This window comes from Tursiops truncatus, chromosome 7 (genome assembly GCF_011762595.2).
Source record: "Tursiops truncatus isolate mTurTru1 chromosome 7, mTurTru1.mat.Y, whole genome shotgun sequence".
In the NCBI taxonomy this organism is placed as follows: Eukaryota; Metazoa; Chordata; class Mammalia; order Artiodactyla; family Delphinidae; genus Tursiops; species Tursiops truncatus.
In genome coordinates this window covers 43,261,377-43,286,234 of record NC_047040.1, presented here as the reverse complement: position 1 = coordinate 43,286,234, position 24,858 = coordinate 43,261,377, and the positions used below count along the sequence as shown (strand labels likewise).

The following is a 24,858-nucleotide window of genomic DNA, read 5'->3' as shown; positions in this document are numbered from 1 at the left end:
CCTAATTATTGCACATGTGTTTTTTCTTCTTAAACATACTTTGTGTGTATAGATGATTCTTTTAGTTCAGTTTTCTTATCTAGAGATAAGAAACTTGACTTTGGGCTAGAACATAGGTATTTTTAAATCCAAAGGTAGTAAGACAGGCTTTTGTCAGGTTTCAGAATGATTGCCAAATTGAAGTGATGGTCTGAATTAGAAGTTATTCATAAATTTGACAGGAAAAATATTATATATTATATATATATATATATATATATACACATATTTATTTATATTCCATCATATACTTAGAAGTAAGGTGTCTTTCTGATGTCTCCATTAAACCCCCTATTTGCCCAGGGGTAGTTATTATAGTGCCCAGTTTCACTGTGAATAAATTTCGCTCGAATAAATGAGTGCCTGTAATGTGTTGGAACATTGTTTGGGGCACCTGGGATACTTCAGCAACTAAAACAAAGATCACTGCCCTTGTTAAGCTTACATTATAATGGGGCCAGTCACAGTTTTTTCACTTTCAAACCTATTCTCTATTTCATTTTCATCTTAGTTTGTTCTGTTGTTTATCTACATGGTGATTATGATTGCCGTTAGTGCCAGCTCTATCAGGTTTATAAAACTGGATGCTGTTTCTTTTAATGGGGCTGAAATTGTCAAGATATGATTCACAAGATGAGGCATTTATAGACAGGGTCTCAGTTTATTGAATAAACTGAGCTTCATTTAAAAACTAACCACAGTTTAACCATTATTAAAGCTATGAGTAAAAAAAATTGTGACTAGTTTCTAAAAGGACTAGTTCATTTTATATGATTGAATACAGATAGGAGTAAGGAGGGCCATACCCTGTTGCCCTCAGAGGCAATTTTTTCTTTTTCTTTTTTTTCTTTTTTTTTCTTTTTTTTTTTTTTTTTGCGGTACACGGACCTCTCACTCTTGTGGCCTCTCCCGTTGCGGAGCACAGGCTCCGGACGCGCAGATTCAGCGGCCATGGCTCACGGGCCCAGCCGCTCCGCGGCATGTGGGATCTTCCCGGACAGGGGCACGAACCCGTGTACCCTGAATCAGCAGGCAGACTCTCAACCACTGCGCCACCAGGGAAGCCCCAGAGGCAATTTTTTGCATTACTTATTATCTAATTTTGAACCAGTCTATTACCTGAGTATTTGAAAGCTTTTGCCTTTTTATTGCAGTATCCCTGTTAAAATAAACATATTTATTCTTCAATATCCAAGTAAACTTGCTGTTGAATTATGGGAAAACTGTTATAAATTAGAATTAACATGTAAATAACAGCTCCAGTTATTGTTACATTTTTTCACAGTTGATCTTAATTATTTTTTAAATCTACTTTTAAATAGGCATTCTATTGGGGATACCAAAGTTCCATTTTGCCTTCAATCCTGTGTAAAACCTTTGAAATATGCCATTGCTGTTAATGATCTTGGAACAGAATATGTGCATCGATATGTTGGGAAAGAGCCAAGTGGATTAAGGTTCAACAAACTGTTCTTAAATGAAGATGGTAAGAATTATATAAAAGTTACTTGGAAGAAGAAATACCTCATTTTCCTGTGTAAATCTAACTAGTTTTTTTTTCGAAGAAAAAGAAAATTAAAAGCATTGATACTTTTTCATTTGTCATGGAATTTCTGTGAAACCCATAGAGTTAGTTAACCTACTTTAAAAAACAGGTTTTTTAGGCATCTCATACCACTGGAAAGTGGGCTAGAGAAAAGACAGAGGCAGGAAGTAAGATTTTCACTTTATAACCACCTATAGGGGAATATCTTATAAAGTCTCACAGGGTCCAGAATTTGCTTTAAGATAATTCAGTGGAGTGTAGCTGGGAGTGATGCATGTGATTATTACTGTATGTTGGTAATCATTGAAGCTAAATGATGGGTACATGCATGCTTATATTCTTTTCTTTCTACTTTTGTATATTGTATATATTTGAAAACTTCCATAATAAAAAGCTTTAATGGTGGCCCTGGTTGAGGTGATGTTTTGTTTTTTCTGCTTCATAACATTTAGTATTTGAAAGAAATATCTTGTGTTAAATAGTTGGATAACTAACAAGTCTTATTGCTTTACAGGAATCCAAAAGAAAAGGGGAGGACAAAGGTAGTTAGTACTTTTGATCTGATAGAGGTTTTAAATCTAAACACCAACCTATAGATTGGTTTCTGTTTTTTAATCTTTCAGGCATATGCTAGGTTCCTCATTGTGTGACAAGTTAAAATAGAATTGAAGAAAACAAGAGTGAAGGAATTACAGTAATGGTTGTGAGAAATATACTTTTGTATTTTTTCTTTCTGCTGGATGAAAAATAAAAAATATGCCTTATACTCAGTATTGTTTTATGAGTTTTTAAAATGAAGTTATAAGACTGATACTTTCTTATGCTTCTCTTTCTATTTGTTTTGAGGGCAGTTGAATTTTCTTACTTATTTTACCATAATCTTTCTATCCTGATGCTACATTTGATTTTATGGAGATTACTGTAAACTAGCAACTTCAATAAGGACATATGCAGAAGTACCTTATTTATTAAATTCACTGACATCTAGATTTAATATGGAAAGAATATTTTTGTTCTCACAAGATTAAACATTTTACAAGAAAAATTACTATTTTCCCCAAAATACAAACTTGGATAAACTAAGTGGTTCTGGTGAATTGAGTGGTAAGAAATAAAATAGGCTTGGGGTAAATGACTTTAACATTGTAAGTAATACATTTTTTTGCCATATACATTTTATTGACACTAAGTCTATATGAAAAAAAATCACAATAAGAACTCAGGAATTTAGCACTGTTTTGTAATAACTGAATATAAAGTTTAACAAGAGGTTTTGCCTTGATATTCTTTGACTTTTTCCAAGCCTGAGCCAATACCAGGAATCTGGGAAATAATGGGAAAATGAAGGCGTCACTATACCATACCACTCCTTCTTGAGTTCTGCATAGGTTCTGTGCTCTAGAGTCTTGGTTTTAGATTAGCCCCAGCAAGAAAAGAGTTTGTGGGTCTTTTTTATATTGAAAATTTCAAGGGTAATTTATGGTGAAACTATACTCTGTGTATGTATGTGCATGTGTGTCTATCTAGCGTTATAAAATTAAAAGAAACAAATGTATTAATATTATCCTAGCTTTGTAAGATTATGATGATAAATTAACATTAATCTGAATATAATGAATAGATAAAGAAATTATAGTAGTTACTCTTTTACTGTCAGCCTCAGTCATGAACCATATCTTTGTAAGATTCATATACTTAGTTTGAAAAGCTTTTTCTGGTATAACATGGAAGAATTTTTTGCTTGTTTTATTCCCTTAGAATAAATATTTGTTAAAATTAATCAATTTTTTGCATTCTAGTTAAAAACATGCCCCAAAATTTCAGATGTCCATTTTGTCATTTTACTAAGCTAATATATGTCATTACTTCAGATAGTAGCCTTTATTAATTAGCTTGTGTTATTTCTGTTGTCATAATTCTTTTTAAATTAAAAATTCTAAACTGAACCCTTCAGTTCTTTCCTTCTGACTATGGCAGAGCAGAGTGGAAAAGGAGATTTCCACTTTTAGACTGAGGTTTTATAATGCAGTAAAGCTGGTGTTTTAATCTCTGGTGTATTTCCAAGTGTTCAGATGTCTGGCTTTTAAGCCAAAGTCAGAGTGAGCAGTGCTTACATCTGAAAATTGCTCTGTCATGCCATGAAATGCTTTAGTGTTCTTGGAAGATCTTCTTAAATGTAGCGTATGTAGTATTTGCTGAATATTTATGATTTACAAAATAGTAAATGCCCACGTTTATGTGGTACCATTTGGAATACATACGTTAGCTACCTCCTAGGGCCCTAGAGTCTAAACCTGATAACGTCCAAAAAAAAAAAAAATGAAAGGACAGATACATGAATATACACAAATACGAGTATAAACTAATTTAGCACAGCCTGATTTCCATTTTTTTTTTTTTTTTTTTGCGGTGCGCGGGCCTCTCACTGTTGTGGCCTCTCCAGTTGCGGGGCCCAGCCGCTCTGCAGCATGTGGGATCTTCCTGGACCGGGGCATGAACCTGTGTCCCCTGCATCAGCAGGCGGACTCTCAACCACTGTGCCACCAGGGAAGCCCTGATTTCCATATTTTGATTTCTGTGTCTGCATTTGGTTTTTCTTTTACATAGATAATACTGGAAATTTTTTGTTTCTTGGCTTCCCTTTTGTTGCGTAGTATTTTTCTGTGACAACTATTACTGTCATTTCGTGTGATCTCAAAGAAAACAGACTTTCCTTAGTGTAATTTGAAATAGGTGAAATCCTGACTGTACTATTTAGATAGTATACCTGTACTGTTTTATTTTAACTTTTAGAACTTGTCATTATCATGGGTAACCCAAAATGTACACTATTTAAAGCCTAGCTAGCTACTAAATCATATTGTTGATCTTATATTGAGGAAAATGGTGTACTGTTAAGTTACCCAATTTTTTGTCATTATTGATTTTTTTAATTAAACATTCTTAACAGTTTTATTGAAATATAATTTACTTACTACATAATTTACTCATTCAAAATGTACAATTTAATGGCTTTTAGTATATTCATAGAGTTGTACAACCATGACCACAGTCAATTTGGGGACACTTTTATCACTCCTAAAAGATACCCTAGGTATTAGAGATATTAGTAGTCAATACCTATTTCTCTTCTACCCATGGAAACTAGTAATCTACTTTCCTTCTCTATGGATTTGCCTGTTCTGGACATTTCATATAAACAGAATCATTATATTTGGTCTTTATGTAAATGGAATCATTATATTTGGTCTTTTTGACTGGCGTGTTTTACTAAGCCTAATGTTTTCAAGGTGCTTTCATGTTGTGGCTTATGTCAATACTTCATTTTTTTATTGCTGGATAATACTCCATTGTTTGGATAATAATACCACATTTTGTTTACCCATTCATCATTTGGCAGGATGTTTGGGTTGTGGTTATTTTTCACTTTTTGACTATTATCAGTAATACTGCTGAGAACATTTGTATACAAGTTTTTGTGTACACATGTTTTTATTTCTTTTCGTTATATACCTGAGAGTGGAATTGCTGGGTCATATAGTAACTCTTCAACAGTTGAAGAATTTCCTTGTTTAGCTGTAGACTCATCTCACGGAAGGTAACTTGCTTAAAATTCAAGGAGACTAATAATGTAGCAATAACTTATGAATTCTGCTAGATGTGTCAAGTTAGATAAGAACTTGTTCCCAAAGAAGTAAATTACTACCACAAACAGATTAGGAATTATGCTTTCAAATAAATGTTTTCAGTGCCCTAAGAGTTTTGTGTTCGGCATTTGTGCTGTGCTATGAATGACAGTATAATCAGCTGAGATTTGAAATTCTGTTTGTTGTAAGAATTAGGAGAAGAGGTAGGATTTTGGATGAACTTAAATTTTAAGTAATTTTGTAATTATACAAGAAATACATCCTTATTGTCAGGAAATATAGAAGGCATGCTGAATACAACTTAAATACCCTGTAATCTTTTTATCCTATGTGTATCACCTGTTTTCATTTTCTGCATATGTATATGTATATACATAAACACAAAAATAAAATATTTAAAAAAGGAAAATTGGGTCCACACTAGATATGCTTTTTCCAAGGTGATTTTTAATAATAATATTATTTGATTGCTTAGTGCTGTGCCAAAGCATTTTTTTTAATTCATTGAAGTACTGTGACTTGCTGAGGTATTGGTGCTGTTATTACTCCCAGTTTACAGATGGGAAAATTGAGGCACAGTGAAGTTCAGTTACTTGCCCAGGATCAAATGGCAGAGTTAGGAAATTTGGATGTGCTCTTACAGCACTGTTCACTGTCTGTCTGTACCTGAATCTTTGCTTGCCTGTATAATTATAGCAGCTTCTTAAAAGTGTATTACCGGTTTGATGTGTAACTGACTTTAATGCACTCCTCCACTCTCCACCCCCGACCCCCAAAAAGAACTGTAACAATCAATGGCTTACATAAAGAAAATAGATGTATGTTCATGGGAAGTACCTGTGCATCACAGAAAATTATATCAGGTATTTAAAGTAATGCTATTGCTTCTATATTTTCAGATAAACCACACAATCCTATGGTAAATGCTGGAGCAATTGTTGTGACTTCATTAATAAAGGTAAAATGTTGACATTTCCTTTTAATCCAGTAAAAATTTTAAATACTAAGGCATAAAGAGGAATCTTATTTATGTAGAAATGTGAAAATTTTTCTTTTGGTGTTAAATTAATGGTATGGCATAAGGTTAGGATTTTTATTTATTTCAAAATAAATGATGTAATTTCAAGGACAAAATTAAAATAGATGACATAAATTCCAACAGTTACTCTTGACCTGAAGATCTGGCAAAAATTCAAAAAGAAGTCTCTTCTGAACAGTAGTCACAGAAGTTTTTCTTCTTAAAGTTTTAATATTTTTTTCTTTCTCTTCTTTTTGGCTCTTCTAGAAAGAACAGATGTAAACAGAAGTAACAGCGTATTACTGTTTGATGTTTGTCATCAGCATATGTAGAGACAAATGTTCTGGTACTTTGTGTTAAAACAAAGTACATTTACCCTTGACTGTTCTCAAGTCCTTTATACTTTCATGAGCTGTAATCACAATTTTCATTTGAACTTGTTTCATTTGTTTTACTTGAATCATGTAATAACTAAATAAGACTTATTCCAGTTATTAAGTTACATTATTTTCCTACTCTTTGGTTTACATGGTATGTTTTGTTTCTTTTGTTAAGTGTCTAGTTTGCCTTAATAATTGGAAACACTAATGTATTGAAATAAGTATTTGAAAGTGGTTCTATTCTGTGATACTGCTTAGATTTTTAATTTCTAATTATAAGTTTCATTGGTATTCAACTATATTTCATTTGTGTTTGGAACATTTATATACTTTCTTCAGTAAATCTGTGCACATCTATTCCATGCTTGAAAAAAACATAGCTATCTGCCTTTGTAGATGCATTTCTGAAGATGGGATACCCTGGTTACACAAGGAATGTTTGAATATAAATTATACCCTTGGCCCAGTTAATAAAAATTCTTCTAATTTGTATGCTAGAAATCCTCTCTTAACTTTAATGAATTTTTTTCTTCATTCATGAGAAAAGCCTTTAAAATAGAAGAGTACTATCTTAAGAATATATATGTCGTTATTTTAGAGCAAATGCTTCATAAGCACTGGCCCACTTAATCCTTGTAACTCTAGTGATGGAGATATTATAGACAAGTATTATTTTTTAATGTAACTAATTTTAGGCTATGCTCACTATAATCTAGTTGTCACTGTTTTACATAAGAGAAAAGTTGTCAGTTTGAGGTGAAAGAAACTACATGTTTATTATAGAAAATAATATGAATATGTACTAGGCACAGTCATGCCACAACTTACAGTATAACATGGGGTATACACCAGTAAATGGGCCCTTACAATGAAATTCAGTAAATACTGTGATGAGAGAAAAGTCTCATTAATAATTGTTCAGATTTGAACAAGTAAGTTAGAGGTAAGGAAAGTTATGATAATAAAATGTGTGTATTAGTGCTTGATGAGAAAACCACTAGAATGGTTCTGAACCTTTTTTGGGTCTTCCCAGAAAAAATGTTCACATACCATGATTTTATATAAACTGTAGGGAATTCACAGACCCATGGATCTCAGTTTAAGAACTCTTACACTGGAAAAAGATTAACATAGCACACCAATAGTATTTTCAAGAAAGGGATATATGTAAATGATTAATAGAAGCCTTGCTTAACTGCATGCAGTTAAACATCTTTTGTTTAATGATTCATGGGCTTAATATACTACACTGAAATGCTGCATGTGGGAAATGCATGTCTGGTCATATCACATCATGATATGATGTTTAGTCACAAGCCATAAACTATACAATGAGCAACATTAATATGAGTACTTAGAAACAGTTAAAAAAACACACATACACAGCATAAGTGTGGTTACATCCAACTGTGCAAACATTTAACTAAGTCATCTTGTATTTACAAATTTGATCAGTGTTTTTAAATTTAGAAAAATTGTAAATTTACTGACAGTTGGAAATGAGGCTTTGGGATATGGTTCATATTTAAGGTCAGTTTCTTTGACCTTTTTTGTTTTATTTTTAGAAGTTGTTTCACAAGTTTTGGGGGTTTTTTTGGTTTGGGTTTTTTTTGGTTTTTTTTGGTTTTTTTTTTAATGAAGTTTATCTAAATCTTGAAGGGATAAGCTTGACATACCTCTGTGTAAAACTGACTGTCCCAGAATGTAATACTTTTCTTGGACTTTTTAAAAAAGAATTCAAAACTTTTATAAATAACTATCTGTGATCTCTGCAGATTATATGATCACATAATATTGTTGAATTGGTAGTTGAAATTGAAGTAATAAAACCATGGCTGAAGGAGTTTTCAAGCTCAGCCTTCTTACGGAGTTTTCAAGCTCAGCCTTCTTACTCCTTAAATAGATAAGATGAGGAAACAGACTGGAAAGGTTCTAACAGCAGTAGAATTGGGCTTGAGCTAAGTCTCCCAATTTTCTGTTTGCTATTCATTCAAATTCACTCTACCATTTTTAATGTAGATGTTTGCTATTTCTCTTGATGACATTTTGTCTTTACCTAGCATAGTTATATTGTCCAAAAGGCAGAAATTTTATTTTCCTAATTTAACTTTTACAGAAGATACCAGTTATTGGATTAAAAGTCAATCTAATTTTCAGAGAGTGTATACAGTCATTCTTTGGACATTAGTCAGTGCTTGCTATCCATAAGGAACTAGACTTCTTCTCAAGGAGGTTGTGCTTTGAGTACCCAAAATGTGGCCATTTTACCATGGCTATTAGATTTGAATTCTGTTTTTTAGCTTTTAGCTGATGACCTTAAGGCTATATTTTTCTTTCAAACTTCAGAACTTTATTATGGTGCTATTAAAACATTCCCCTCATGTTATTCCCCCTCCCCCCCACACACAAATTACTAGAATCTTTAGTAAGACTATTTCATAATTTTGTAGTATTGATATTTTTCCTTTGTAGGATTGGTGGTGGTCATCAGGAAAATGGGGGAAGAGGCAGAGCAAATGTTCAAAAGGATTAGCAGATTGTGTAAAAAAGGAGAATTTGGACAGAAGGAACCTGTTGCATAAATTCTTAACTACTAAACTTGTAGGAAAACTCCAATATTTAAAATTTTAAACACTATATAGGTAAATGCCTTCATAAAAACAAATGTCATTTTTGTACTTAAAAGGCACATAATTTAAAAAACCATGAAGGTTTTTTCCTGTCTCTTTCTCTGTGGTAGCTGCTAAACTTAAAGGAATACTTTTTGATGCAGTTGATTTTATTTGATGATGGTAATCTGGTTGCTTGATTTAAAGGAAAGAGTAAAAATAAATTTGAAAGCACAGTTACTCTGGATGAAATAGCAGCATCCTTACATAATTTTTTAATCTCACCTAGTTTCAGTGTAAAAGTTAAGATCTTCTGATAACTTGAGGGCTAGAGTGGAAAAATGAGGACAACATATAATTGTCACACTTCTGCTTTTTAATTTTTTTTTTTTTTTTTTGCGGTACGTGGGCCTCTCACTGTTGTGGCCTCTCCCGTTGCAGAGCACAGGCTCCGGACACGCAGGCTCAGTGGCCATGGCTCACGGGCCCAGCCGCTCTGCGGCATGTGGGATCTTCCCAGACCGGGGCACGAACCTGTGTCCCCCCCCATCGGCAGGTGGACTCTCAACCACTGCGCCACCAGGGAAGCCCTGCTTTTTAATTTTAAAGATAAAGTCACATTGTCTTCTGTGTTTGTGTCTCTATTCTCGTGGTAGTTTCTGGTTTTTGTCATTTGAAGAACTTGATTTTTTTTTTTTAATCAGAAGTATTTTTGAATTTAAAATATTGGAGGTTTTTTTCCTCTCTTTTTTTAAAATAATAATCATGCTCCATTAAAAAATCAAGACAAATTTAGTTAATATGTGTGTAATGTTCAGTTTGGTCATGTTAGCAATCACCTGTTACACATGCTTATAAGCCACATTTTTAAGGCAGTTTGTGGCTCTGGGGAGCAATGGATGATGCCTTGAACTTGGTAACATTCATAAGAAAGGATTATATTGGCTTATTATGATTATATCAGTTCTTCATGATTATATCAGTTGATGTGCTTGAGGGTTTTTTTCCTCAAATAAAAGGCGGATAATTTGTCAACAGAATTCCCTTTTTTGTTACTTTATTTTTAGGGCTAATCTATGAAAATACTAGATTTAGAACATTATTTTTCACCTGTAATATTTATATTAATTCTCACGTATTATTTAGCTTTAAAGCATTTTCTTTGGAGAGATTAAACCAAATGTTTTGTAAAATCATTTTTAGTTACCTCTTTTTGCCTCTTTCTTCTATGCCTTTTTCCTCTATGATTTCTAATTTTCAATTTGCTTCTACACCTCCATACTTTATGAATGGAATCAAGTGATTTACTTACAAAATAACTGTGATTAATGCATTGACTTTAAATGAGTCATATTAATATTACATTTATTGGCACATGTCCCTGTTAATAGTGATATTTTCACCTGTGCTGTGATGTGTAATACATAATTCAGTTCATGAGTATATTGTATAAACAGGTTATAAAACTACTCCAGTATACTTAATAATTCGTTTAATAGCCAGTGTTAAAACTCAGTGCTTCTTTGTCAAATTTTCATTCATAAAAGTTTTCCTCAAAGGAATGTAAATTCTTTAACTTGATAGATATGTTTATAGAAAAATAAATTTGTATAATTTTCTAATCTCAAGGTCTGATTACTAACCTTTTCAAACAAACCACATGGTTTGCTTTTTAAAAGTCATGTGGTAATAAATGGGTTAGAAATTTTGGTAACTGTATTTTGTCCAGTTTATCTTTAAGTTTTCCTACCATACTTAATATAAATTACTGTAATTTTAAGATTAAAATAATGTGATATCTAATAATACTTGTGCAGTGACTTAAAACTGAAATAAACATATCCCTGGGCATGGGAATATTTTTCCAAGAGATAAAGAGGCATTGATAGTTTTAAGACTATCAGTTTCTAAATCTGTTTCCATAGGTGCCTTTCTTAAAATTAATCTGCCTTTGGTCTAGGTTTCCTCCCATTTTCCAAAAGGTATATACTTCTCGTGTCCTAAATTTTACTGTGGTGCACTGCTTCAGGTTGTAAAAACGTCTTGGGCACCATCAAAAGAGAACATTTTGAAATATTGTGGTCATGGTACTGAGGATGTGAATCACTGTAGTGACTGGGAACAAATCTTATATACCAGGTAGTTTCCAGATTTTTGGTTTCAACAAAATGGAAAGAGGATCTGATCAAGTTGTTAGTTAATGAGAGCATTAAGTGTAGTTTTTGAGGGTATATTTTACTGTGTGACCTTTGTATGTAATGAGATAAATGTGTAAAGGATTGTGTACATTGCCATAACAAAGTCTTTCCTATTTCCATCTACTCATCTATTATCAGCAGGATTTCTCAACTTGTACATCTGTAAAAATTTAGAATAGTAAGAGAATTTATACTTCTATTCTAGCAATAGAAAATATCCACTGGTACATGAACTAATTAAAAATCATTTACTATTTCAAAAAAAGAAAATATTCTAAAGGAACAGTTTTGTAATTACTGTGCAAAATTATTAGCAAATAAACATTTTTCCTTTAATTTTGTATGAAAAATTTCAAACATGCACAAAATAAACAGAAAAGTATAACCATCCCCCATCTACCCATTCCTGGCTTCAGTTTTCATAACATCTGTTCCTTCACCCCTCTGTACCTCTCTACTGGAGAAATGTTTTTTTTTTTTTAACAGTTTGTGTTTTTGCTTTGGCAGGGCGGTGCAGGGGCTGGGGGCATTTACTCTAGGTTATTTGGTATGTGTATGTGTGTTTTTTTCTAACATCTTTGCACATAAACTTTATAATGTAAATTTTTCAAAATTAAAATGATGTGACATCTGATAATGATTACTAAATCCCACATATCCCTGGGGTACGTGAAATCTTTCCAAGAGATTACAGGGGGGAATATATTTTATTGACTTCAATTAAATGCTCTTTCTAGGTAGATAATAAGAAGAAACATTAATCAAGTAGTTTTACATTTAAATTGGGAAGTTTTGAGTAGAGACTTTCTTGAGTCGACACAGTCATTCAAATATTTAATTTTGTCTATTTACATAATCTGCCAGGACATTTCAGGTAGCTTACCCAAAATGTTATATAATGATAGACATTGATAAATACCAGTTGTTTCTTTAAAATAGCATAGAAGTAAAATCTAATTGTACTTTAATTTAGTATGCTGCAAAGTAGACCAAGAATGTGACCATAGTCAAGAGTTGAGACAGTTTTTCGTTTTTTAAAAATGAAACATGACAGCTAAACAAAGAAAATTTGTATTAGTTTTATAGGGTACAGTTTAGGTCAGAGAATGAAAGTTCAAATATAACTTGTTTATTTTACATTGATTAATTGTATAACCAGTAATTATCCATGTGACATCCCAATGCAAATGCTGACATCCTTTTCCAAAAGAGTTGTTTTTTTGTGCTTTTTCAAAGGTTAAAAAGGTTTTTGTGGTTTAAATGTTGTTACATATTTTACAGCATTAGGATCTATGGAATATTTTGACAACTGCAACAGTTCAATGAAGTTGGTAATTTCTTCTTTTAATTATTTTTCATTGAACAGCTTTGGAGTTACATTTCTACATTTTGATTTCTGGTGTATTATAAAGAAAGAAAACTTAAAAATATGTCAAAGGACGCTTTAGAGAAAATACATAGATAGTGATTACTATATGGTTGTAGCTAAATTATTCTTAACTTGTTTAAACTTTGTTAATGCCTGATTTTGATGAAATAGTGTGGTGTTCTTTCCAGCTACTGATTGTGTATGTCATTGCACATTCTTTCTCAAATAAGTTGATTTGTAGGGTTTCACAGATTATCAGCCACATCCTAATCCACTTGTAAAGTGGATAATGAACCTGGCTTTATTCAATTAAATAATACTCTGGTACAAGTCCCCCCACCACCAAATAAAATTTTAAAGTGTGTTGTTTTGGGTTTTTGAGGGTAAAGTTAAAAATTTTCGTTTTTACAATTTTAGTTGTCAAATTACTTCATTTTAAACTTGTTTTAAAAATTAGAGATGTATTGTTTCTTTTGGGTGCATATCACCAATTAATACGTTTGATTTCAGATCTACAACTTACTGCTTTGTAAACTTCGCCGAGGTAAAATGAAACCATTTGGCTACTTGAACTGATCTACATTACATAGGTTTTTCCTATTGACATTTGCAGTAGCTAACATGTCAGAAATAGAAGTGATGAAACAATACATCTTCCATACTCTGAATTGGCATAATGCTAAATACAAAAGTAGCTAATTTTTTTAGACTATGAAATATAATTTTTTTAGTTCAAGTATTGTTGTAACAAGTGAGATATTAAAGGTAGAGCTTTCTCTACATTAGTAAAATGTATCCAGAATGTTTACATATACTAGAATTGTAAAAGATAGCTTTGCAACATAACTCATTTTCTAACTCTAATACTGGTTTAAGTTTATTTTAGACATATAAGTAGATTGTTCTTAATTGAAAACCATAATTTATATATACCTAATTCTTTGCTAAGGGTAAAACTTTATTTTAAGTTTTTTTAAAATGTGAAATTAAATAAATAACATACATTGTAGCAGATTATGTGGTGTTATGAAGGATAAGGGGGTTTGAGGAGCTTATATTTAAACTTTTCTGTAACCTTGGGTTGGGAAAAGTTATACTTAAAATAAAGCATTCCCTTTGTAATTCAGATCCATTCTCAACATATGGGTGTTAATGTAAGAACATATAAAAAAGCTTATGTAAATATTGAATTACCTTAGAAGTATTTCCTAGATTTAAAAGTACTAATGTGCAGTATATTAATTATAATGATAGCAGTTTGGAATTTTGATATTATATTCACTTAAAGCTTAACTGGGGTGGGGCCCTATATTAACATATTTATGTCTCATTTCTTTGCAGCAAGGAGTGAATAATGCTGAAAAATTTGACTATGTAAGTACAATATAGAATTCAGTTTTCATGCTACATTCTTTATATTTGTTCTTTGATTACTAAAAATACTTTCTAATTTTGGTTTATAGGTAATGCAATTTTTGAATAAGATGGCTGGTAATGAGTATGTTGGATTCAGTAATGCAACGTGAGTCTGATTTATGATTTAGGTTTTTATGATAGGTCAGATCTCTTGAAATTAATTTTTAAAATCTAGATTATAGAATTTTATTTTAAATACTGTTTTGTGACTCCATGTATGTATACTTCAGTGAATAAATAATTAGAATTTGGTCATTAGAGAGAAATGTATGATTTCTAAATTACCTGAGGGAGGACACTTAAAATGCTTTAACTAGTTTTGATAAACTTCTTGTGGGAAATCATAGAATTAGAAGAGACCCTAAGTTTACCTTAAGTGACTGGCATTTTCTCAATTTTCTCTTTGTCTGTAAATACTGTCTTACCTCTCATAATCTCTCTGTGCCTGGCTAACTTGATTTTTACCCCGACTTTTTATTTTGAAATTTGCAAAACTACAGAAAAGTTGAAAGACAAAATATGAAAATCTGATATCGTTCACTTATATTTTCTGATTAATATTGTGTCTCATTTGCTTTTTCTCAACCTGTCTCTCTCTTTAGATGGACAGTTTAAAATAAGTGTGTATCTCTACATACATATACATGTACATATGTGTAAATATAAATGTATGTGGGTTTTTTTTTCCCAGAACTGTTTGAAATTAAGTTGTAGACCTCATGCTACTTCACCCTTAAATACTCAGCATGTGTATGCTAAGAATAAGCACATTCTCCTTTATAATCACAATGCCAGCAACACATTTATTAAGAACATTAACTTAATGTTAAAATACGATATTAATCAATAGATAAATGTCCTCAACTGTCCTGTTAATGCCTTTTATGGCCTTTATTTTTTTCAGGAACAAATCAGTGTCATGCATAACTTTTGTTATGTTTTTTTTGTCTTTTTAAAGTAGAACAGTCCCCCTACCCTAGACCCTTTTTAAAATTTTACTAACTGGCTTTTTTCGAAGAGTACCAACCATTTGTCTTACAGAACAGGAATTAACTTTTTCTGTGAAGGACCAGATAGTAAATATTTTGTCCTTGGGGGCCATATGGTCTCTGTTGCAACTATTCAATTCCACTGTTTCAGTAGGAAAGCAAGCAATAACACTATGAGGCTGTGTTCCAAAAAACTTTATTTATAAAAGCATGGGCCACATCAGGCCCATGGGCTGTAGTAGACATTCCTTATTTTGAATGGGTCTGATTGTTTCCTTGTGATTAGATAAAGCTTAAGCAGTTTGGGGATGCTTAAGCTTTATCTAATCACAAGGAAGTGTGATGAGGCATGATCATACCTCTCCTTCCACTCCTAAACTAGGTGATGCTTTGTATTTCACGTCTGCCTTACCAGCTTTTATTCATCAGCTTAAGGATCTTTTCCAGGAAGTTTTTTATGAATCTCATCTCACCTTCCTTCTGTGCTCTATTACCATATTTTATTGAACTTATTCTGTGATTCTATGTCTCTTTTTGCCTCGTCATCACCATTAGACTCTGACTTCCTTAAGACCTGGGTAGAGTATCTTCCAATTCATTTCTGTATTCCTGTTATCTATTGGATAGTAAGTACTGAACACAATGTTTGATGAACAGAACTATGTGGTAGGCACTGTGATCATTGCTGAATTGTTAGTACTTTATCTATATACTATATTGATTTTTTTTTAAGTATGACAAGTTGACAAGTTCATTTCCAAGAACTTTTCCATATCCAACATTTTTTCCCCGACCATAGAAATATTAAAATGTGCAGTTAGAAAGAGCTGTCCACCCCTGATCAGTAATAAGAAGAGTGTCACGCACAGTTCCTCTTTTAGCAGCAGCCTTCTGAACTCTTTTTTTAAAATTTATTTATTTTTGGCTGTGTTGGGTCTTTGTTGCTGCGCGCAGGCTTTCTCTAGTTGCGGTGAGCAGGGCCTACTCTTTGTTCCAGTGCGTAGGCTTCTCACTGTGGTGGCTTCTCTTGTTGTGGAGCACGGGCTCTAGGCACGTGGGCTTCAGTAGTTGTGGCTCGCGGGCCCTAGAGCACAGCCTCAGTAATTGTGGCACATGGGCTTGGTTGCTCTGCGGCATGTGGGATCTTCCTGGACCAGGGCTCAAACCCATGTCCCCTGCATTGGTAGGTGGATTCTTAACCACTGTGCCACCAGGGAAGTCCCCCTTCTGAACTCTTACAGGTTGAGCTCTCAAATGTACCACAGATAAAATCTGTCTAAATCAAAACTCATTCTCTTCCTTACTAAACTGCTTGATGCCCTAAGGATCCCAATGTCAGTTGATATTGCCATCCTTTCTGTAGACTACGTTAGAAATCTAGACTTTGTACCAAACTTTACCCCGTTTCTCCTCTTTCCTGTTAGGTCAGAAGACTTGTCCACTGCTCTCATGTTTGATCATACCTCTCCTTCCATTCCTATCATCACTACCTAAGTTAAGGCTTCCTATGGCTCTCATTACAGTAGTCTTCTAATAATATCATTGATCCTTTCTTTTTCCCTTTTCCCAAACTGATGTCAGAGTTATCCTTCTAAAATGTAGATCTGATAAGGTAACTTGTTTGAAAGCCTTCAAGCTTTCATTTTGTAGGTAATCAGTAGCCATTACATTTTTTAGCATTTATCAGTCTTGATAATTTGGTCCTAGTCTCCTTTGTTGGTTTGGTATTTCTCTACTCTTCTCCATGAAACTGTTTTCCGAGATACATTAGAATATTTGCCATTCTTTAATGAAGTTCTGTCTTTTATAACTTTGTTCATGCTGTATAATATTTGCCACTTCTTCGGCTTCCCCCAGAAATTTATTAATCCAGCAAATGCTGTAAGGTCCATTTCATGTCTCTCTCTCTCTCTCAGTGAAATTTCCATAGATTCTCTCAGTTGGAATTGACTATTTAGTGTACTTTGGGGGGGAGTCAGAAGAGTCTGTAATTAATAGTAAATTTTAACAGTTGAATATTTGATAATTTAAAAATTAGCTTCTTTATTCACAATATATGAAGACTAGAAAGGACCTAGTTCATTTCAGTCCTTTTACAGCTGAGAAAATTAAGGCAGAAAGAATTGTTACTTAAATGACTTGCCCAAGGCCACATAGCTAACCTGTTGACAGAACTGGGACTGGAACCCAGCAGCCTTGACTCTTAGGTCAGTGTTCTTTATACTGCACTTTGCTATACAAATTAACCTACAGACCAATCATGCTTTTACAGAAAGTAAATAAATGGAGCAAATGTTTTTTTTCTTTTAGGTTTCAGTCTGAAAGAGAAAGTGGAGATCGAAATTTTGCAATAGGATATTACTTAAAAGAAAAAAAGGTTTTTAAATTCTGTTTCTATTTCAAATTATTCTTTTACTTATTAAATAAAAAATTTTATTAAAATACATGAAGTATAATAAAACTCAACAATAGCTTTTAAGCAGCTATCTATGACTATGGTGCAGAGGTTTTTGCAAAACACTCTTGAGTTAATACTATCAAAGTGTTAATATTCAAGCAATTTGTATTTGGTAATATTGAAATATTTGACTAGTTATAGTAATGCAAATTTTGCGTAAGGATTGGCCCATTTTTCAAAAGCATAACGCTTGACTATTGCTGGTTACACTTGATTTTTAAATTTTAAGGCACGTGGGCTTAAATTTTAAGTGGCTGGTCTAGTAACTTGGTTCATGAATTATGAATCAGTTTATCATTGCCAGTTAAACTAGTATCTAGAAATCTAGATAATTATGTCATGTAATTTTGATTTATTGTTCTTCATTATTTCATGTTTGCACCCTTTTATAGGTTGTGTGCTATTTTGTTCTCAATTAGAATGAAACGTGTATATTTTAAATTTAATCTCCATGTATCTTTTACTTGTGTGCATTTTTTTTTTCCCATGTGCCTATATTTTTAATTGCCTTTCTATTTTTTCAGTGTTTTCCAGAAGGTACAGACATGGTTGGTATATTAGACTTCTATTTCCAGGTAATTTATTTTAACTGTATGAATTATGTACATAAATGGGTGTGTCACGTTTTGCAGAATATAGATGTCTCTGAAATCTTGGCTTTAGGCAGAGAGAAAATAACATTTCCCATTGACTTTCGAAAAAATGTCCTTGTTAAAGGCAGTCTCGTGTCTGTATCTCCTAAAAAGTGATGTCTCAGAATGTAACAGGGAAATGTTTTTTTCTATAAAAATATTATATTTAAGAAGTATGAAAAATAATGTACAGCTCCAGCAATTGGCTTCTCTTTATTATAAACCAAGCTCTGTTTTCTTAGTTTTAAAATTTTGTTTGAAGGAGTTACTTGTTTCTTTATCAGCAGGTTCATATTCAACATTCTAAGGTGGCATTTTCTCAGTTTGTTTAGTTCGTTTCTACAATGTCACATAATGGATTTTCCAATAAGTTAGAGTAGCTTTCCATATTCATGGGGGAGGTGTCCATTTACATAATCTTCTGTGGTATAGAACTCAAGATAGCCTTCCTGGACATCCCTCTCTTCCCCCCATATTTTCAGTTCAATTCATTCTTACAGATTTAATGCCATTGGTGCTTCTGGTGAGTTTGTAATGTGAAGCTACGTAGTAACAAATTAATTACTGTTAATTTCTGTTTTACACACATTGCCTGCCTTTACTTTTTAAGGTAACCTTTTAGTAATCGTAAAGAATATATAAGGAAAGCTGGTAACGAGTAGATTTTGATGGAAGTCCAGGTCACAGTTTGTCACTTGCCCATTGTGAAGAACTATGAATTGGGAATCCAGACTATCAATAGAAAATCAGTCTAACCTGGCTAGTTTTAGCCAAGTGACTTAGTTTCAAATACTGAACCCTGGTTTCATTATCTGTAGCATATGCTTGACCTAACTTCCTGCATTACATTGGACAAGTACATGAGATGTATGTGAAATTCCTTTGAAACTATAAAATGTTATATGAAATACAGTGTCATATTTACTTTTTATCCACTGTCCCTTGTTTTTTCCCTAGCCTATATGGATTTCTTCCATATGTTAATGTTTCTTTTCCTTTGGTACATGTATTTAACTTTGGCTGTCATAGCTTACGTGCTACTAATCTATTGTGAAATTTCTATACTTCAGGGCAAAAATCAAGAGACAGCCATAGAAAACTTACTTGCTCTTTTGGAGAAAGGCTGCATCTAACTGAACATCTGTCAGGCTACCAGGAGAGTACTCTTAAATTGCGATTTGTCAAATTGAAAGTGTATCACCTTATGACAAACAAAATTTCCATTAATACTAATTATAAAGTAGGAATTGGTCTTTAAGTCCAATTGGAGTTTAAGTCTTCTTTTAGAAAGCCTTTCATAATTAAATCACCTGTACTATGTCTTTGCTATGTGGGTCCGTATAATAAGTAGATTCTGTATTTTTGAAGAAATAGGGAAGGGGTTTTAACATAAATAGGCAAAAATGGAAGTCAGTCAAAAAGTGGCTTCTAATCAGTTTTCAAATTCACTGCGGTTAGTTAGTTTGCTTACTGCTATTTCCAAACCCCTTTGTGCCTCTTAAAGATCTTGGTATGAGAAAGGAAAATTATAAGTTGAGAACTGTCATATCTTTTTCTTCCTACTTCCTACCTTCTCCTTCTCTTCCACTTTCCTCTCAGTTTTGGTTACTGTTAGTGAAAAGTAAAATAGAGCATTTATTTATTGTTTTAGTATTATGGGTAAATTTGGGTTTGGTGTGGTAAACTATTTCCATTATTTTGATTCTTTGAAATGCAAAAATTTCACCCTACAGTGTACCTGGACTTCGCTTTTTTCATTCATTATAGTATATCTAGCACCCATAGTCAGTATCAAATAACTATTTGAATGTTAATAAATGGTTTAAAATGTAACATTTTGGTTTTAGGCACACAGGGCATGTAGGCTAGAACTGTCTTAGATTTTTTTCCTTTAGTCCTTTGCATGTTGCCATATGGGGATGCTGAGTTTTGGTACAGGCAAGATGTCAGTAAATTTTTTCTTAAAGTAGCAGTTCCTCATGTAGATGCTAACTATCATAATACTGATGAATGTTGCTTTATTTTAAAAATCTCGGCTCTTTTTTCCCTGTTGAGTTAAAAATAATTATGTTTGTGTATCCTACAGAAAGCATTACTATTTAAGCAAATATGAATATCACATGAGGCAATTACAAATCTTAGTGCTTAGGAGCTGGCTCTTCCTATCTTAGGTCTGCCATTAAAAGACTGAATAACTGGGCAAATTAGGATAAACCTTAAAGGGGCTAGAGCATTGTTCACATTTAAATCTTTCTGTGTCATCAGGTTATCCCTTTGGAAGAAATATTTCAGATCTGTATGAAATACCAGATGACACAGATTATCTTAGAGGTCAACTGTACTACTAAAAATACTGTGAGCCTAAATTTTCAGAATTTAGTTTTTCCTTCCTTTTAGCTATGCTCCATTGAAGTAACATGTGAATCAGCTAGTGTGATGGCGGCAACACTGGCTAATGGTGGCTTCTGCCCAATTACTGGGGAAAGAGTACTGAGTCCTGAAGCAGTTCGAAATACACTCAGTTTGATGCATTCCTGTGGCATGTATGATTTCTCGGGGCAGTTTGCTTTCCATGTAAGTAATTGTTTAATCTTAATTTCTCTGGCAGGAAACTAGTCTGGACTAGTTCCTTTAAAAATACAGTTTGAACTTTGCTTCTAGAGCTGTACATTAATTTTAGAGAGGCTTGTTTTCAAGGTTAATTTGTTACAGAGTTGGTAAGAAATAGAGTTAAGCAGTGTATGACATGTTCTTAAGAACTTGAAGTTTAATTTATAGAACCTTATCACTTTTATTTTTAAGGCATTTTACTGTACAGGCTTAGTACAGACTTTACTTTTAGTTGCTAATGTTTAATATTATGGTGATTACATACCTCAGGAATTCTTTAAGTTCAGAAGGAGTGCATAACTGTGATGTTTAACATCTTTGGTTACAGCCATAGGTGTTTTAAAGGACTTAAAGTATATTAAAGTTAAAACTTAACAAAAATATACTCCTTTAAGCTCTGTTGTGCATTTGCCACTTGTGAAATGTTATAGACTTTTCTTGTTTCATTCTATGTCTAAAAATTTTATTTTGAAAATTTTAAAAATAGAAATTTTAAATTTTACAAATAGAAAAATAGATGCATTTAAAGTTAGAGAAAGACCAATATCATATGATATCACTTATGTGTGGAATCTAAAAGAAAAATGATACAAATGAAATTATATACAGAACAGAAATAGATCCACAGACATAGAAAACAAACTTATGGTTACCAAAGGGGAAGGGGGTGAGGCATAAATTAAGAGTTTGGGATTAACATATACACACTACTATATATAAAAGAGATAACCAGCAGGACCTACTGTATACCACAGGAAACTCTGCTCAATATTTTGTAATAACATATAAGGGAAAAGAATCTAAAAAAAAAAAAATATATATATATATATATATGTATGTATATATGTATAACTGAATCACTTTGCTGTATACCTGAAATTAACACAACATTGTAAATTAACTATACTTTAATAAAAGTAAATAAATAGTTACCTGTTGCGCAACTTCAGTAATTATCAATACATGACCAATCTTGTTTCATCTATATTACACCTACTTCCCCCACCCTTTTCATAGTTCAGTATGTAATTCTAAATGATAAGGACTCTAAAACATACACAGCACCATTGTTATGTATAAAAATCTGAAAAGAATTTTAATCTTTAATATCATCAAAATATTTAGTCAATAATGGAAAAGAATATGAAAAAGAATATATGTATAATTGAATCACTTTGCTGTACAGCAGAAGATAACAACGTTGTAAATCAACTGTACTTCAATAAAATACATTTTTAAAAATATTTAGTCAATATTCAGATTATCTGGATTATCTTAATTATTATTTTACAATTTGTTTCACTTAGGTTACAAATAAGGGCCATACCTTGTGGTTGGTTGTGTCTCTATTATTATTTTTTAAATCTTTAGTCTCCCCCTTAATCTCTTTTTTCTTGTTATTTTGGTTGAAAAAACTAGGTCATTTTTTCCTGTAAAGTTTCTTAGAGTTTGGTTTGCTTATTATGTCCCTTCCTTTGTCCGTGGTATTCCCTGTAAATTGGTAGGTCCCATTAAGGTGATTATTTTGTTTTGTTACTTTTGTGCAAGATTACTTCTAGTAAAAGGTCTGAATGGTTAGTTAGCCATTAATGAACACTTCCCTGATGACATTAATTTTGTCTTTTATCATAATTGTCAAATTTTATATAATGTAAGCTTAAATGTTTTGAAGAGGATTAATTTGAATTAGTACCATCTTATCTCTATTCTTTAGAACTTCTCTGCCAGTATACAATAGAGAATCTTCTAAGAAGAGATAATTTCTCATTGTTTTAGTCATAAAATATTTTTTGAAAATCACTTCATACTTAAAAGCAATACATGTTTATTATAAAACAATAAGAAAATATAGTCAAAAAGAATAAAATAAAAATGTGCATAGCCCCACAATTTAGATGTAATCTACTTTAATTCCTTAGAGTATATCTTTCAAATATTTTCCTATATTTAAATATATCCCAACTGTTTTATAACTCTTTTCATTTACTATATTATAAACATGTTGATAAATACATATCTACATTTTTAATGTTGGAATTCTATATGGATATATATACCATAATATTTTAACCAGTTCCCTTACTGTTGGACATAACTTTTCTTATTTTAAAATGTTAACATGAATGTCCATTTTTTTCAAATTATTTTCAGGTTGGTCTTCCTGCAAAATCTGGAGTTGCTGGGGGCATTCTTTTAGTTGTCCCCAATGTCATGGGCATGATGTGCTGGTCTCCTCCCCTGGACAAGATGGGCAACAGTGTTAAGGGAATTCACTTCTGTCACGTAAGCATATTTTCTTAATGAAAATAATGATCATATAAGTTGAGCCATCTGATGATTCTACTTTTTTATTCTTTTCCAGAGTTTATTGATTGTTGGCACTCTCACTGCCAGTCTGTCAGTTACTCAGTAGCCATGGACATGTTCATAAAGGAGCTTTAAATTGCCTCCACCACACAGCTCCCATATAATCATCGTCACTAATTACAAATTACGTTTGTTTGATGCTCATATTTTAATTTTCATGGTTATAATTAGTTTTCAGTTTCCAAAAGCTCAGCAAAAGATACTAAACTTGGAGAAGTCATTTAAATTCCAACATAAATGAAAGATTATTATAGTTTACACTGTTATCTTTAATCGGCATGGTTGAATATCTTTAGCCATAAACTACCTTTAAAAGTCTTTTTTTTTTTTTTTGAGGACATAAGTACTGCAATTTAAAATTATTACTACTCTTAACTAGTTCAGTATTTTTTTTTTAATTTTATTTTTATTTATTTTTTATTTTTGGCTGCGTTTGGGTCTTCGTTGCTGCACGTGGGCTTTTCTCTGGTTGCGACAAGCAGGGGCTACTCTTCGTTGTAGTGTGCAGGCTTCTCATTGCAGTGGCTTCTCTTATTGTGGAGCACGGGCTCTAGGCACATGGACTTCAGTAGTTGTGGCTCGCGGCCTTCAGTAGTTGTGGCTCGTGGCCCCTAGAGCGCAGGCTCAGTAGTTGTGGCACACGGACTTAGTTGTTCTGCGGCATGTGGGATCTTCCGGGACCAGAGCTCGAACCCGTGTCTCCTGCATTGGCAGGCGGATTCTTAACCACTGCGCCACCAGGGAAGCCCCTAGTTCAGTATTTTTTGTTGTTACCCAAGTCTTGCTAATATTTTATCTTGTGGTTTTATTTACGTTTACTACTTCCTATAGTCTGCATTAAGTATAGTTTTTTCTGCAGACTTTCTCAATTAAAATTCCAATTTATTTTTCAGTTTTACATATTTTACAAAAACTAGAGAGTGACATTGGATTCCTTATAGATTAAAATAGATTATAACCAGAATATTTCTTTATATTTTTGTGCAGCTTTGTAGTTATTTGATAGAAAAATTATTTCATGTGTCCTATTATTATAATGCCCATTTTACAGGAAACGGCAGTTAAACAATTTGAGTGGCGGAGCCCTAGGGTCAGGCTAGTAAGCAGTGTTTTCAAAATCTGTAACCCACGTCTTCTTATTCTAATTTCAGTTCTCTTCTTGACGCATCATGCTGCTTTATTAACATGCAGTGGTCCTTTCCATGAGATAGTAGTTAAGTTGGACAGTATTAGTGTAATTTATTAAAATGTGAAAAAACAATAGCCAATGACTAGCCAGTTTCTTATACCTGTTTTGTTTAATTATAGGATCTTGTTTCTCTGTGTAATTTCCATAACTATGATAATTTGAGACACTTTGCAAAAAAACTTGATCCTCGAAGAGAAGGTGGTGATCAAAGGGTAAGCAAAATTCTTATTTAGATTATTATGTAATTTTTTTTAAGAGAGAGAAAATGAGGTTCACCAGTTTAAGTAAAACTTAGTTTGTTAGTGGCCTCATATCTTTACTAATAACAAATGAGTGTAAAAAAATTGTTGACATTATCATCCTGGACCAATAGTACATAGATATTAAATAT

At 32.6% G+C, this 24,858-nt stretch overlaps 1 protein-coding gene across 5 annotated transcripts in view; it reads left to right on the top strand.

Moving 5' to 3' along the window:
• Positions 1–24,858, top strand: part of GLS (glutaminase) — an 80,473-nt gene that overhangs the window by 21,372 nt on the left and 34,243 nt on the right. For 4 of the 5 annotated variants that reach the window (XM_073807461.1, XM_019931492.3, XM_019931493.3 and 1 more), the window contains exons 6-14: positions 1,362–1,525; positions 6,132–6,190; positions 14,148–14,180; positions 14,270–14,328; positions 17,522–17,588; positions 18,194–18,244; positions 20,699–20,875; positions 23,063–23,194; positions 24,587–24,679. In XM_073807461.1, coding sequence (XP_073663562.1) covers positions 1,362–1,525; positions 6,132–6,190; positions 14,148–14,180; positions 14,270–14,328; positions 17,522–17,588; positions 18,194–18,244; positions 20,699–20,875; positions 23,063–23,194; positions 24,587–24,679 — 835 coding nt within the window. Of the gene's footprint in view, positions 1–1,361; positions 1,526–6,131; positions 6,191–12,718; positions 12,769–14,147; positions 14,181–14,269; positions 14,329–17,521; positions 17,589–18,193; positions 18,245–20,698; positions 20,876–23,062; positions 23,195–24,586; positions 24,680–24,858 lie in introns of those variants that run through there. The other variant, XM_073807462.1, reaches the window with a different exon arrangement.